Genomic DNA, 15,512 nt, shown 5'->3' on the forward strand with positions numbered 1-15,512 from the left:
TTCACTCCTGCTTCACGCAGCACAACAGCATGATGAATATGTATGTAAATAGACGTAAATTCTTGTGGATGTAGGGAACTTTTCTATAGCACAACGTCTTTGTAGATCTAAAACTATGATCTATTATTTCGCAAGCAGCGTGCACCGAACGCCGTATTGAAATTTCAAATTGACATGTTGACAGTTGTCATTATTGCAGACCGAAGAGTTCCGAATATTGCCGAAGGTTGACAGCGCGGCTCACCAGCACCGTACAAAGCTTGGGCAAAACGGATGTGTTTTTTTCATTCTCTTGCAAGTTTCCAAACGTGGTGAGAGTCGCGCATCCATTTGCTTTGCTGAAGAAAATCCGGAAAAAGCCAACTAACCGCACACAAATATGACCGACGAATACTTTTACGGTGAGTAGCTGATCATTGTAATTGATTGTGACAGTGGTTCGGGCCGCTGGCGTGTTATTTCGATCGCATTGGGCGTGAAATGTGTGAAGGTGCCGCCAACCGTCGCACCGCGCATTTTTACCGCACGCGCTTCTCATCGCGCTAGGAAATGGTCGCCCTTCGGACGATTTTTCACCATACCCGGGCGCACACACGTTCCGCGTATCCCGTGCGTCGTCATTGTAGCCGATTATTTTTTCTTCATTGCCCGGGTCTCACGGTAGTGTGTATGGTTGGTTTTTGGACCGTGCTTGTGTGTGTCCAGCAGGGGCCGTCGTCGCTGTCGTGGCCGATGGCGGCGTCTCGTTTGGGTTCTGAAAGCTTTTCCCACTCAGAGCATCGTGCACAATTTGCCGGTAGCGCAGCCGTGAGTCCGGGTGTTGCCGGAGGGGTGCGGGGTCTCTTCTCGCATGTAAACTTCTCTTCAAATGAAGGGGCGTTACAGTGTGGGTCCGTTTTTAGCGGTACTTGACAATGGGGCAGAATCTGGCTGTTTTATAATAGCACGAAAAATACCGGCAAGAGCAAGCCTCTTGAACAAGAACGCATCTGCACCGTTCATTTTTGTGCATGGCAAACAGAAAGAGCAAATGTGAGGTTATATTTCCCCGATGAAGCGGGTAATTTTCCCGGTGTTTCTGGAACTGTGGTAGATTGGTGGTGCCTGGGGCCGGTTGCAGCGGTCTGGGTCATTATTTACCCAGTAGGCTTTGCTAGATTAAATTTGCCGCTTTGTCCCGGGGTTTTTTTCCTCTTCTATTGGTATTGTTGGAGGCGCTGTGTCGTTAGCGCCTTTTTGTGAGCTTGGAAACACACCAATACAGAAGCGTCTTGCGCTGTATCACTGCATGAGGAGATGTGTGTGTGTGCGTGAGTTCATGCGTGTTAGTGAGAGGAGTGGTTTTCGTTTTTGTTTATTTCATCCTGTTCCACTTTTCCCCCGTTTTGCACTGAACGCTGCTGCCGGGTGGTGTGATGCGCTGTATGAAGGGTTAAAGTTAGCTCATTGAAATGGCGGCGTCGCCCACTGCGTTACGAATGTCTTTTTGTGTGTGCAGAAATTATTCGGGCCTGTTTTGAAGGTAGCGCAATGCGGTGAAACGGCATCAATGAACATGCCAGCTATTAATTTGACGGTAAAATATATTTTAATCGGCGCGAAGGGGAGGGGTACAATGCTTTTGTTATGGATAGGTTTAATGTTTCTGAACGTTTTTTTTGTTTTTAACATTTTCCAGGAGCAACTCTCAAGGAGGGCAGCAAAACAGTGACCTGGGACCCGGACAACAAGCCGGAGGGTTACCCACGGACGAACAAGCTGGTCATCAAACAGTGCCTCCTGGGCCATGAGGCAGCCGCGGACGAGTTCAACGTGGTGCAGGTGGAGACGATGACCATAAGGGACACGCTCCGCATACCGATCGCCGTGCTGAAGGTGGGCGAACTGCGACAGTGCCGCATGGATTTGGAGTTCTCCGACGCGCCCGTCACGTTCACGTTGGTCGAGGGCAAGGGACCTGTGCACATCCACGGGCTGCATCTGCTCGGTTCGCTGGTGGAGGAGTTCGAGGATATGGAGGAGATGGAGGAGGAAGTGCTGGACGAGGAGGAGGCCGACGAGGACGAGGATGAGGACGGTGCGTCACAGAAGAAGAAGCCAAAACTGACCAACAACTCCAAGGGCAAGCCGGGCGCAGCGGCCGGCGGTCCCGCCGGTAATGACAAAAACCGAAAGAGGAAATAAACGGGACACGTTCCGTGCACCGGCCACCAGCCTCTGTGATTGCTCTTACAGAAGCAGAAGCAAAGTCGGCCGCCACAGCGTGTCATCATTCCTCACCACAAATTAAATATATGTATTACAAAAAAAAAAAAAAACACAAACACACTGACAACAAAACTAAAATCCAAACCATCATCATCAACTAAAGCCACGTCTATCTGCAAGTCAGCGCCAAAACAGCAACATCAAAAGAGGAGGAGCGAACGGTAATTCCAACCGCAGTTCATGAGCTACATGAATCCTCTTACCTCCACGCACCTGGTGTCACCGTTCCCTGTTGGTTTCCTCTGATCTGAAGACGAAAGTGCAAATTCCCTTCTAAACAAAAAGTCTTATAATAATTACACGGACAAAGCAGAGAGGATCCGCGCAAACCATTAGTTGCTACAGAAGAGATAAGCCCGGCGCCCGATCCTACCGTGGCGTCTACCAATTGACATAATACCAATAATATCAAGAATTTAAGCCCCGGGGGCTTTTGTTGGGGGAGAAAACAAGGTCCAACGAAAGATTACTAACCACGAGATAGAGCAACATTTGTATAATCATTGAAAGAGAAGACGCAACAAATCTTCTGAGATAAATTTCCGAAAAAAAAGGAGCCGGAACAAATGAGAGAACTACTTTCTGAATTGGGTTGAAGAGCTACAAGTATTGCATTTAAAGTTCGGTGGAAAATGCTGCATACGTAAGCGCGCGTACCAAAGCGTGTACCACGCGGAACGGTTGAGCACACGATAATCACGGTGGCAAAGGACGACGCAATATCATCAATACCCGGCAATCCCGGTCCACCCGTGGTTGAATTCTGGTCAATTCGTTTTGCCATGAAGATAATGTATCTCGTGAGGGACAGGCGTATGGGAATCGGGGAAATCATTTTAAGGCCAAATTTGAAAGCAAAAGCTGTTTCCCCTGCAGCATTGAAAAACTCTGAAATGCACGAAAATTAAACAAGAAGCGGCGATCCTATATCCTATCAGATCCCCGCTGGTGGTGCGCCGAGTACAGAGCAACTAGTGTATGCGAGGAGAGTCGACAAAATATTCATCAGCTGAAGTGAAAAATGGCAAACACAAAATGGACAAATAAATATGGAAACTGAAACAAGATTTAAGAAAAAGAGCTTTAAGTCCTCCGTACGTTATTAACCGGTGATCGCACCACCAATACCCAAGCACGTGGTACGAACGATCGCCAGTTTGAGGCACAGAAAGAAACTGCATTTGCATACTTTTAGGCGGTTTCTACGAAGGATGATCGCAAGTCAATATTTGAATCTACTTAGAAACCTTGAACTTCCGTTTCGTATTACTAGGATAACTTTTTATTTTCAAAGCTGATTTTGAGGTTTCGAATAACTCGTTTTTCGTGATTTGTTTACATTTAAGAATAATGCTCTTTTGTTGATCTAAAGATGATAAACTTCAATGCGTGATTGTGATTCCCGCTTGCGTGGTTTTGTAAAAAAATGCCGTCTCGTTTCGGTTTTGTAGGCTATAAAGCACTGGAGGTGCTTTAGTTAGTGTGAGATAGTTCGTTTGATGCTAATATTAGTTTGTTGTTGTTTTTAACAATCTACCCTTGCTCTCTACTTAGCAAATACACACTTGTTTGCATTGAACTTCGAATAGTCGGATTCTCCAGAGACTACTAGAACAATAGTGAATTGCTTTCTAGAACGCTAATGCTACGCTGCGCGCAAACTCATTGCGCAGACCAATTTGATAAAAAGCAACAAGTGAAAGTGTTATAACTTCTATTACCATTTCATCTATAAGTCTATGAAAGATCATGTGTGACGTGTGTGGTCTGTAAATCTGTTGGCAGTTTTGCTTTCTATGTTTTATCCCAGGCATTGCGGTGTGTAAACAATTTGTAATACAACTGAAGCATTTCGCTGCACGATCGTCCCGCACCATTCCCGTTTATCGGTTTCGTTTCACAGTAATGTTTTTAAATTAAATTGCTTTTATTTGGTGATTTTGCTTAGCGTTGCGAAAAGGAGTTACTTTGTTTTTCTTCTATCTCTGAAGTTTTGGTTTGTCCAACGAAATTTACAACTTCATTGGCTCCAAAATGCTAGAATGCCTAAAAACATCACGGAGCGTTACGCACGTATGATTAAACATATTATTTAAAAAAAAACAACAAAAACACGTTAAAACACAATTCATATCCAGCAGGAATTATCAATCGGGCGAATTCTAGATCCAAACCCCGAATAAAGGATCGTTGTTTGTTTGTTTTTTATATCTTGCTTTGTAAACGTGTCGAACACGACATTAATCTCGCAATAGCGCGCTAGTACACGCACGAAACCACGGGCTTGAGTCGATTTGTGTTTGTTTGAATTCAACGAATCCATTGCTTTTGAACGACCGATCATTACGTGTTACCATGGAGGCGAAATGGCATGTGCTTTTAATTTGTTCGTCTTGTTTTGTTCTCGTGTTTTGTTGTTGTTGCTTGCGTTCGGAAGGCCTGCGCGTTTTTGTAGTCGCTGTGTATTTGGGCGTTTGTGATACGACAACGGTTCTTAGTTCGGCGTTGGCATCGTTTTCAGACGCTCGAAGGCAGCCTTCTCGAGCGCTTCACGATGGTCGGGATGCGCAATCTGAATCAATGCGTAAGCACGTTGGCGCAAACTGCGTCCGAACAGGTTAGCAATGCCGTACTCAGTGACGACGTAATGGACATGAGCTCGAGAGGTTACCACACCGGCACCTGGATGGAAAACAAAGAACATGCGTCGCCTTTAGTCACCTTCTCACATTCGCGTCGCCGGTAGCATTGACGATACTTACCAGGTTTGAGAATGGGCGAAATTTTACTCTGGCCCTTGTTCGTGACGGACGGTAGCGCAATGATTGGTTTGCCCTTGCCATCGAATCCTTCGGCCGCACCGCGGATAAAGTCTACCTGTCCACCGAAGCCGGAGTACATGCGCGTGCCGATCGAATCCGCACACACCTGCCCGGTCAGATCGACCTCGATGGCCGAGTTGATGGCCGTCATCTTGGGGTTGCGCGAGATAATGCCAACATTGTTGACGTAGTTGATCTCCAACATTTCTGTACGTACGATAGACAATGCAAAACCGAATGTCATACTCTTCTTTACCTACAACGCTCCTGCAACAATCTCTATCGCTTACCAATGAACGGATTATTGTCCACAAAGTCGTACAGCTTCTTGGTGCCGATCAGGAACGAACCGACGATACGACCCCGATGGAACGTTTTCTTGTCGTTGGTGACGCAACCTTTGCGCACCAGGTCGACCACACCGCCGGCAAACATCTCAGAATGGATACCCAGATCCTTGTGGTTGTGCAGTGCGTTCAGTACCGCGTCTGGAATGTTGCCGATGCCCATCTGCAGCGTAGCACCATCCTCGACCAGATTCTCCGCGATCAGTTGGCCGATTTTGGTCTCGACATCCGACATCGCGTGCCCACCGTGCTCGGGCAGCGGGATATCCACATTGACAGCGTAATCGAAATGCGACTGGTGGATGATACCGTCACCGAACGTGCGCGGCATCTGCTTGTTCACCTGGGCGATGATGACTTTCGAATTTTCCAGCGCCGCACGCACACAGTCCACGCTGGTGCCGAGCGTGCAGTAGCCGTGGTTGTCCGGTGGCGACACCGACACGATTGCCACATCCGGCTGGATGAGCTTGCGCCGGAACAGCAGCGGAATTTCGTGCAGGAAGATCGGGACCGCATCACCGCGGCCATCGGCCACGGCTGCCCGCACGTTGCCGCCCATGAATAGTGACTTCGAGCGGAACACGTCCTTACACTCGGGTTTGCAGTACGAAGCCGGCCCTTCGGTGTGCATGTGCGTCACGGTGATGTCGCGCAGATTGTTCTCCATGCCGTGCTTGGTCATCGCATCGAGCAGATGGACCGGGGTGGCCGCTGCACCCTGCGCGAACACAATGTCCCCTAGAAGTAGGAAAACAGTTATCGATATTACCATGAAAAGTAAAATGAAGCGTTTCAACTATTTTACAAATCAACCTTACATTATTCAGACACTCAGAATAAACGTAACAATTGACATTTTGAATCGGAATATTGACAAAAAAAACTCCGAGAACACATGTTTTCGTACATTCCGGACATAGAGTCTAGTCACAACCATATAATCTTAGACCATCATAGACCAATGGCTGCTTTGCAGTGGATAGGCCGTATCTTATCACTCACTTTAAATTGCTCCCCTCCAACCAGTGAGCAGTAAAGTAAGACAGTACAGTGCAACCCGCACATGCCAACGGGCAAACATTATTCTAGAAAACAGACTATCTTAGACCCTGACAGGAAGAGTTCAACAAACGCCGAAAAGTAGAAATAAGATTGACCTTCTTCCTACGGATTACGTGCTATCCGTCCTTGTCCATGAAATAGAAAAAAGACCCAATGCCTGGCCTTATCTCAGTCGTGAGTAACACATTTAAGCAGGAGCGGGCTTTATCTATTAGGAGCTATAGTTTAAACAGTATTGAAGTATCTGTTCTGTTGGGATAGTTTCCGATTTCGCTTCCAGCACATTTTACACGAGCAAAACACGCACGTGCCGGGTGAAATTGCATGCGTCCTTGCATGTGCTGGTGAAGCGCAAACGTGATGACTTTAAAATTAGATGGCACATTAGATGCATAATTTAAAAAAAAACTGCAGTTAAGTGGGTAAGCATTCAGATATGCAACTTTGAATTTGTACAGAACCGAACGCCATGTTTCGAAATATCTATCGTACGTCCGTATGTGACTTTTTGCCTTCTAGATCGGTGTCGGTAACCCATCGCAACGCCGGTACGTTGCTTGATGATGAGAAGCATGCGAAGAACGAGGGGGAAAGGGGTTTGCATAATTAAGCATTCGTAGCCAGCTCCAAACGTACAAGGGGTAGCAACAGGATTGGCATGTGGATTGGCGGTGTATGTGTGTTCGGTGCGCACAACAACCACACATGCACCAGCAGCAATGCCCATTTTATATCGAAGCGTCTACAATGTGACTGCAGTTTATGGTTCGAAGCATATTGCGGTTGCATGACATTTGCTGTTTAAATTAAAGAAAAGGCTTTCAGGAAATAATTTCATAGGTACTTTATCCAATTATACAACACTAATGACCGTTCACTTATTTCTCCATTTTTAGGTATCATATTTCGAATAACTTCGATTCGATAATTTCAGCAAAAGCAGTGCGTCAGACAGCATTCTAACGCGTCATCGGCAAGGAAAAACTGGTTTGTGGTGTGTTGTTCTTTTTATAGTCGCGACACTCGAAGAAACACACATGCTCTGCATCTTTAGCCAATGGTTAAAAACCGGATCGCTTCAATATATGGGGGGGAGTAATAATGATCTGTGTGGCGATGCTATTCCTAGCCACATCACTGCCCGAGGGCGCGGTTTTGATGCGTCAAGGGCAAGGAACTATTCCCTGTCTGTTTAACGTACACAGTGTGTCTCTAGTTGACCTAGAAACGTACGGCCGTTATTTGTTTCGTGCTTTTGGCCGACCTTGCTCTATGAAAAGACTCTACTAGAGTTAGCTACCCCTGTACATCGCAGTAACACACGAGATGTCGCCTCACTTCCGGAGCGCAAATGGTAATGCAAATTGGATAAACAAGCATATCGCTCACATTTCCAGCCGGTACACTTGTGCCGCAAATTTGCGCCAATTGAGTTATCATGCAATTAGGACCTCCGAAGCACAAATCACGTTTGAGTTAACACTCTTCGAGGTGATGTTTTGCATTTGATGCCAAATGAACGTTAATGGGCGGCTGTTTTATCGTGATGGGTGAGCGCAGAAGGACGGCTATCTTTGATCCGAAACCTTTCCTCAAACACGATACTGTAAAGCTCTAGGAGTTATTTGAGGTTCGAGTGCTACCGATGACGGTGTGTAACAAGCTTCAATGTAAACAGTTCTATCGAAGAATAGTAATGACTGTCGTAGCAAGCGCCATGTATGTATTTGTTCTACCATCGACGCATCTCGTCTCTCTCGATGTTCAAAGTCCAAAAGCATCGCTAATCAAGTTCGTTGTTGTGTGCGCTATACCATTCCCAACTGAGAACAAACTCCACTAGAGGCGGCACATACCGACGTGCCTTTATTACTCCCCTGATTGCGTTCTGCTTAGGGTCAAAGGAGGAACGGGCAGCTGTAGTTGAACAGTGAAAAATAATGTAAACTGTGGCCTTTGTACTCTGATGATAGCATTAAGTAGGCCAGGAGAGTTTTTACACCGCACGATTATGTATGCCTCACCGTCGCCGATTGGTCAGTGACACAGGACCTAACGAAGTCCAAATTCATCCCACAGCAACGCATTGCTAGATGAAAGTGAAATTTTTCACTTCGGGAGAGACGGCACGTAGGGGCACGCTCGAGGGGAAAGCTGTGCGTGCAAAATCATGGCAGGCGAAATAAACACGGCATTGCGTAACGGCGCACGATTATTTTAATACGTATGCCGTCTCGTTCGCTGTTCCGCTTGTGTCGAGTGCGCGGAGGGAACGGATCCGGCTAGCTCTATTCTGGTTTCTCGGCACGAGCATTCGAACAGCACAACACACGCACACTTACAAATACCGTCATCATCATCATCATCATCATCATCATAGTCATCAACATCTTCATCGTCCAGTATCTATGGGATTCGCCATGGAAGGAGTTACTTGGCACCGCGGCCGTGAAACTATCCCGAAAAACGCACACACGAAGCACATCCACACATATACACGGTGCGTTACCTGATTTGATAACTTTGACGGCTTCCTCCGCCGTGGTGTACTTGGGCTCACGCTCGAGCGGCTGCGAAATTTGGTTCGAGTAGGTAAAGTAGGAATTCCGCTGCGTGGCCGCCGCCACCAACCGATGGGAGGCATTGCCGGTGAGCAACCGGGGAGCGAATCGGAGTGCAGCAAATGAGGACATTTTTTCGCTTTAATTAATCACACCAAAACAACACAGAGACAAACACACGCACTAGCCAACAGTAGGTTGCTGCCTCAGCTCTTAAGATTTTCTGCGACGGTCTAATTTTGCGCGAGAGCTTGCACTGCCGAAACTGTTTGCTCCCAGTCGGAGAGTTATGCGAACGAATTTGTTTTCATTCAATCGCTGCCTGTCAGTGGTGTGTGACGTTTGCTGTAGCCATTTGATGTGTGCTTTGACCAGATGTGCTGTTTACACAGTTCATTATGGCCACGTAGAAGGCAATCGCAGTCCCACTGTTATGAGTTAGATACTTTTGACCAATTTATTTAAAATATGGACCAGTAGTGCGGATTTAACGAAGAAGTTTGAATTTTACATGCGTAAACCGTTATGTTTTATTCTAGCATCGTAACCGTATTCAAGCATGGAAAGTATTTCGCGTCGTGTTACATAATGCAATTTTTGGATTTGAATGCGGATTGAAAGGTTGTTCGTCATGATCAAGAAACATAAAACCAAAGACCTAATAGTGTATTTACATTCGTTCTATTTATTTATACTTCTGTGCCGTCCACTTTAAAGTTTATTGTATTCCGTACCAAATACACCCAACATTACACGTATCGTTCTATCGCCAAAAATAGGGACAGCGGGACAATGCTAACAATTAACATTATCTGCAGACGTTAAGTGTACAGTAACCGTAACATTCAAATATGTTGGATGTATCATTTGCGTCACTACTGTTGCTCAACACAAATCAAACTCATCATCTAATTGATTTTTATATAAAATTAATGTTGCTACCGGAAAGCTGCGGCCAACTAGCAATTAGGTAGGACACTAACATCCAGGACTAGTGTGGCATCGGTTGGGTTGAGATGCATATATTCGAGCCTATTGAGACCATTAATCAGTTTATTCGCGCAACCTTTATGTGATTGCATACTTAGGTAAAATGCTTTCCTATAAACTCAATAACAATCGTACACAAACGTGGGCGAAACAAAAAAAAAGGTAAAATAAAATCACACTTTTCAACAAGAAACATCGCGTCAACAGCAGCACGTGAGAGCTTTACTTTAGCTCTTGCATGTCTTAGGTTCTGTCTTTTTCTTTCTTTTTTTACTTAATCGTAATACTCCCTAATACTACCTTCAGTTGGCCTTTTTTGGTAACGTTTCATAAAATCTACCACATTACCATTGCACATTGTCTTACTATGTGTAGCAACAAAAGGTGAATAATTCGAACAATTGGCTAGTGGAAACGATACGCTAAAACAAACACGAACCTAAAACGTAACTTTGGTCTTGCCCTATTCCGGTCCATCATTCGGTTTGCAATGGTTTGCGCACTACTTACTTACAACGTAAGTGCTGCTACCCTTCCCTTGCGTAACGATTCTTCGATTCTTCACACGGTCGTTGTAGTGTTGCATTGCGTGTCGCCAGTATTGCCCCAAAGGACAGCAAGGAATGTGCGTGTTACTCCGGGAACTAGGCGCTTCGGAGGGAGCTGCTGCCACTCTGAACCATTACCGCCCAACGAGGGTCATGTTGAAACACAGCTGATGATCGCGCTGATCGCCCCAGCCACCGTTGCCCTTGCGCAGCTTGGTCTTCTTTATGACGCTCGTCTGCGTGAGCGAAATCGAGCGGGGAAATAGTTGCTGAGCGCCCCGTGCTACCTTGAGCACCTGTTGCACTTTCGAGATCACCTGGTTCGATTCACAGTTGCTCTTTTTGTGATGCACGCCACTGAAAACAAGCAGAGAAGCAAAGATGGTTAGCAGAGTGCAGATGGTACCAGGACGGGAACTAACCATTCGCCAATGTGAAAGACACGCGGTCCTTTCACCACCATCACGTGCAGCTTCTGCTTGAGGCATTGCTGTGACACGTGCTGCAATGACCAGTCCCAGTTGTAGTCGTCGTACTCGCAAAAGTGCCGCGCACAGCGTACTATCTCATACCACGTGGTACGGTTGAATGCCATGCCCATGTTGTGCTTGCTGCTGATCCAGGGCGTTACTTCAACCTGCGCGAGAAAGAAAAATGTGATGTGAGTGGTAAGAAGGCGAGTAGCGCCAGAACGCGCTCGGCAATAGTGAGTACCATTGCGCTCAAGGCTCAAGCGTAACGGAAAGTAACGCAAAAGTACACCCAAATCGGATTTTACTGTTAAATTTTACTGTTAATTTGGTGAATACCTTTACCGTTGATAACCGATTTGATAGAACAAGATCATATAATGTTGAATCGTAGCAGTGGTTTTACCATACACGAACAAGGGAAGTTATATAAATACAAACACACTCTAGCAAGGAAAAAAGGAACAAACAAGAACACATCCAAACATACTTAGCTGAAAATTAAACTTTTCACTCAATTAAAAATTTTAAAAGTCAAAGGCCGCTTGCCAGAAAAAAACCCTACTACACACGCACACGAATGTAAAATAAATCATATTCAATATGCCCGTTAAGCTACGTGCAGTAATGTTCCATTTACAAGATGGGTTAAGATTTCGTTTATGTGCAGTGAACGTTTTAAGGATGGTAACTGAAAACGCAAAACGAAAACGGTTAGCGCAAACGTGAGATTAGCTAAGCAGCGAACCAAGGAGGCATTGAAAATGGAAACGGTAGGAAATGCAGTTTGATAAATAGCATGCCAATTTTGTGTTAGTGTACGTGCTGTGCAATGGTACTTTGATGGTGCTCTCTACATTTAAACATTAACATACACGTTTCTATACGCAGCATGAACGGCGGTAATGTACGGTGGCGACGCGCAATGGATGCGTGAGTTGCATGATGCACACACATTAATAACATGGTTCCATACATACTAATGAATGGAGCTCACGTGATACAGAGGGTACGAGAAAAGGCGACGCACACATACATGAATAAAAACTGTAAAAAAATCGAAGCACTGAAAGGATGTCCCATATCGAACGGTTGAACAAATTGACGATGAAAGGAGCATGGATAACATGGACTGTAGACACTTTATGGTGGGACACTTTCCGCTTCGATTAATCCTCACGATGCAATCCTGCTGATAAGCGACAATAAATAGCTGCTCGCTTTAGTCACCTATTTGCAATGTATTATTAATTTGATAGCGCTATCGTAATTCGTTTTGCGCGGTACTCGATCACGATATGCTGCTATTAGATAATGCTTTTTAGATAAGTTCATCAAATCTGTTTCTAAATCAGCTGACAATGTAACGTGTAGTAATCATGCTTTGACGACACGTCTTATTACACTCTATCAAATCATGTAATGAAAATTGTTTTTATAGATATCCCATCACAGCCATATAAAACAGCATGCATTACTGCGAATAATTTGTACATAAATTTTTACCTTATTTTATGAAAAAAAAATCTTCGTTTTTGCATGCACAGCTTCAGATAGACAAGAAGTAAAATAAATCGTAGCAGAAGTAAAATAAGTTATACGCTGTTGCCTGATCCAGCAAATAAAAAAAAAACAAGCACTTCAAAATTGTTATTCCAGCAAACAACTTAAAACAATAAGGATAATGTTAAAAATAAATGAAGTAAAGCTTTCAAACGCTACTAGTATTACAAAAAGTCTTTTGAGAAACAAAAAAACATCATACAACAGAAACCAACTAAGCATGGTAATGAATCTATAGCGACTCTATAAACGAAATCAAACTACATTGAAACAATTCGTTCAATGATTGGTAGCACAAGCCAGCACCATAGCAATGTGCTGAGAAAATTATTAAAAATATGCCATTTCATAGTGATAGCAGTAAAAGTAGTAGTAGTAGTAATAGTAGAAGTAGTAGTAGTAATAGTAGGCAAGAACAAGCGATGAAAGTAGAAATAAAGATAGTAGTAGAAGGTGTAGCATTAGAAATGGCAATCAAAACTTTAACAGGGTGTACAAACAAGTTGATTGATGGCGCTACCTTCTGATAGATCGAGTACAGGGTTGGTAGCACCTGGTATCCCCACTGCGATTGAGACGTATACTTTTCAGTAGTGACCTGGGTCTGAAGCGATTGTTGTTGTGAAAGTTGATCTTGCTGCTGCTGCTGCTGTTGCTGGTGTTGCTGCTGCTGGCGTTGTTTCTGAAGCATAAGCTGCTGCTGTTGCTGCAGTTGCCGCTGCTGTTGCAGCAGCTTCTGTTGCTGCTGATGCTGCAGCGGACGCCATTGTTGCCAGGGATTGTTGTTGTGTTGGCGTGACGGTGAATTGGAAGGATGATTCAGAAAACCGTTACGTTTAGCATTGATAGAAATGTCGTTGGTGTGTGCTGACTGTCCAATCAGTGCGACCTGCGGGCGATCGTACCAAGCGGGCAGATCTGGCGGCGAGCGTCGGAGGGTCTTTTGGTTCTGATCGAGCAACGTGCTGACATCAACCGCTGCCCGAATTCGGCGTGCGGCGTCTTTTAACTGACTTCTGCTTAGCGTACTGTACGATCCCGCAAACGACCCGAAAGATCCTTGCTCGCGCAGTGCAGAAGCCTGCAGCCCCTCTCGCACAGTGCCCACCTTAGCTGCATTGCCCGGGTACCAGCCACCTCGATAGGGCTGTGTACGCTGGGGTACAGTGGCACAGTGTGACATGTGTGTGTGTGGGTGAGGATGAAATGAGGATGAGCGTAGATGAGGTTGATGAGCGCGGTGTTGATGAGCATGATGGCGTTGGATGATGGTACGAAGCGCGCATTAGTGACACGGCAGATTGTTGCGAATAGATATAGAGAGGGAGAGTTAATGGCCTTTTTGTTATCCTTTTTTATCAAAGAGCAACAGCAGTGAGTGTGTTTATGTGTATGTGAGAAGGTGTGGCAAAGTGGGTACAACAACTGTGTGGTGGTTGAGACAGCATGTGGAATGTGTACGGACATCCAACATCGATGGCAAGAAAGGTGGTTTATAACAACAATGCTGACATATTCCAAATGAACCGTGGTGTGTGTATGTACCTTTAAAACTATGGCGTATTATCAACTGTTGCAATGCATTGTGTAGATGGCGAGTGTGTCGAGATATCTATGTGTATCAAAACAATCTAAGATGTGAGTGGCAAAGCAAATGGTGTGTAGTATGTTTGTGATAAAGTAGCGTTGAAACAATTGGAACTAGTGCCCTTGAGTGCATGCCTTGCTGATCGATTTCTGAGTTAATATTTAATACAAAAATCAAATGTAGCACATCAAGAAAGTTGAGTGAATGAATCGGAAAAATCAATCACTTGAAATCGATGAGCAAGCGCCAGTCTTGCTGTAGCACTTAGGCTTATGTTAATGTTATCTTCATGGAGTGACTTGTGTTGAAAATGCGTAAATAAATCGATATAAAGAAAATAAACCAATCACAGCTAACAAAACAAGGGTTCGAAAACATAACATAACTTCTGCCAACGAAACAAACGGGGGAGCAGAATATCTATTCTGTGCGTTCGTATTTCGTCCCTGTCTGTGTACAACATATGTGTGGGGAATATATTTATCTGCTTTGATTGTGCATTTGTGAAGGCTTGAAATAAGTGGATTCCGTAAGACGGTGTTGCCGAATTCGATTTGGTGTAAGTTCTATGTGTCGAGCCGTTCGAACAATCGTACCAAAGCTGGATCAAAAACTTGCTTCTAATGAAATTGCGCAAAGTTTTGGGGCGGTATGTGTATGTGGAAAAAGGTTTCTTTGTTGTACCGTGTATTCTCTCTCTCTCTCTCTCGCTCTCTCTCTCTCTCTCTCTCTCTCTCTCTCTCTCTCTCTCTCTCTCTCTAGTATTCTTCTGCTCTAGTATTCTATCAAATTACCTTCTTGTTGTATGTGTAGTAGTTGAATGTTTTCAGATATGTGCCTAGGGATAGGATGTTGCACTTCGGACACAGGTCCTGCGATTTTCGGAACATAAGTTCAAGAATGTATAGGAAGTCCTCGGCAACGTAGTGGTCCTCCTCCAGAAACACCATCATACCTGGAAGCGAGAAACGAGAGTATGAGCCCATATTGCCGATGAGGGGGCACTTGCATCTATTCGGGCATGTGTTCGTGTTTCTTCTTTGTTTTCGTTGGCCCATTTGTACTCGGTTGGCGTGCCTACCCGTATGGTACTTGGTGACTTCCAGCTGGTCAAACACTCGATTCGCCTTCCACCACCAGTGGTGTTTGGTTTGGGTGAACTTTGCCTCCCGGTAGTGTCCGTACAGGTCGGGGTGGAGTGCATTGTTGCACTTTCGCAGCAGCGCCCTAAGGATGGTGCACAATGAAAGCAAAAGCCATCAGACAATGGCCACGATTCCACGTGGAAGG

The 15,512-nt window shown here is 45.0% G+C and overlaps 3 protein-coding genes across 11 annotated transcripts in view; 1 reads left to right on the forward strand and 2 right to left on the reverse strand.

Annotated features, from left to right (window-relative positions):
• Positions 1–264: 264 nt before the first annotated feature.
• Positions 265–2,318, forward strand: LOC121590870 (nucleoplasmin-like protein). Its single transcript, XM_041910986.1, has 2 exons — positions 265–401; positions 1,679–2,318. The coding sequence occupies exons 1-2, from the start codon at positions 380–382 to the stop codon at positions 2,182–2,184; spliced, it is 528 nt and encodes a 175-aa protein (XP_041766920.1). The 5' UTR covers positions 265–379; the 3' UTR covers positions 2,185–2,318.
• Positions 2,319–4,174: 1,856 nt separating this feature from the next.
• On the reverse strand, positions 4,175–9,416 carry LOC121590867 (4-hydroxybutyrate coenzyme A transferase). Its single transcript, XM_041910983.1, has 4 exons — positions 9,012–9,416; positions 5,381–6,178; positions 5,031–5,297; positions 4,175–4,950 (listed from the first exon to the last, which is right to left on the reverse strand). Exons 1-4 carry the CDS (start codon positions 9,193–9,195, stop codon positions 4,763–4,765), a joined length of 1,437 nt encoding a protein of 478 aa, XP_041766917.1. The 5' UTR covers positions 9,196–9,416; the 3' UTR covers positions 4,175–4,762.
• A 703-nt stretch (positions 9,417–10,119) lies between these two features.
• LOC121590866 (alpha-1,6-mannosyl-glycoprotein 2-beta-N-acetylglucosaminyltransferase) overlaps positions 10,120–15,512 on the reverse strand; it is a 41,217-nt gene continuing 35,824 nt past the window's right edge. For 8 of the 9 annotated variants that reach the window (XM_041910976.1, XM_041910980.1, XM_041910975.1 and 5 more), the window contains 5 exons: positions 15,304–15,449; positions 15,017–15,177; positions 13,155–13,790; positions 11,024–11,238; positions 10,120–10,958 (listed from right to left, as the gene is read on the reverse strand). In XM_041910976.1, coding sequence (XP_041766910.1) covers positions 10,736–10,958; positions 11,024–11,238; positions 13,155–13,790; positions 15,017–15,177; positions 15,304–15,449 — 1,381 coding nt within the window. In that variant the 3' untranslated portion in view covers positions 10,120–10,735. The remainder of the gene's footprint in view (positions 10,959–11,023; positions 11,239–13,154; positions 13,791–15,016; positions 15,178–15,303; positions 15,450–15,512) is intronic. The other variant, XM_041910982.1, reaches the window with a different exon arrangement.

Source organism: Anopheles merus, chromosome 2R (assembly GCF_017562075.2).
Source record: "Anopheles merus strain MAF chromosome 2R, AmerM5.1, whole genome shotgun sequence".
Lineage (NCBI taxonomy): Eukaryota > Metazoa > Arthropoda > Insecta > Diptera > Culicidae > Anopheles > Anopheles merus.

Bases quoted from the DNA above. Each gene is read 5' to 3' on its own strand.
- LOC121590870 (XM_041910986.1), top strand. From the start codon at position 380: ATGACCGACGAATACTTTTACG. The intron at 402-1,678 runs GTGAGTAGCTGA...AACATTTTCCAG, and splicing joins GACCGACGAATACTTTTACG to GAGCAACTCTCAAGGAGGGC.
- LOC121590867 (XM_041910983.1), bottom strand. From the start codon at position 9,195: ATGTCCTCATTTGCTGCACTCCGATTCGCTCCCCGGTTGCTCACCGGC. The intron at 6,179-9,011 runs GTAACGCACCGT...TCCTACTTCTAG, and splicing joins CGTCAAAGTTATCAAATCAG to GGGACATTGTGTTCGCGCAG. The intron at 5,298-5,380 runs GTAAGCGATAGA...TCGTACGTACAG, and splicing joins GGACAATAATCCGTTCATTG to AAATGTTGGAGATCAACTAC.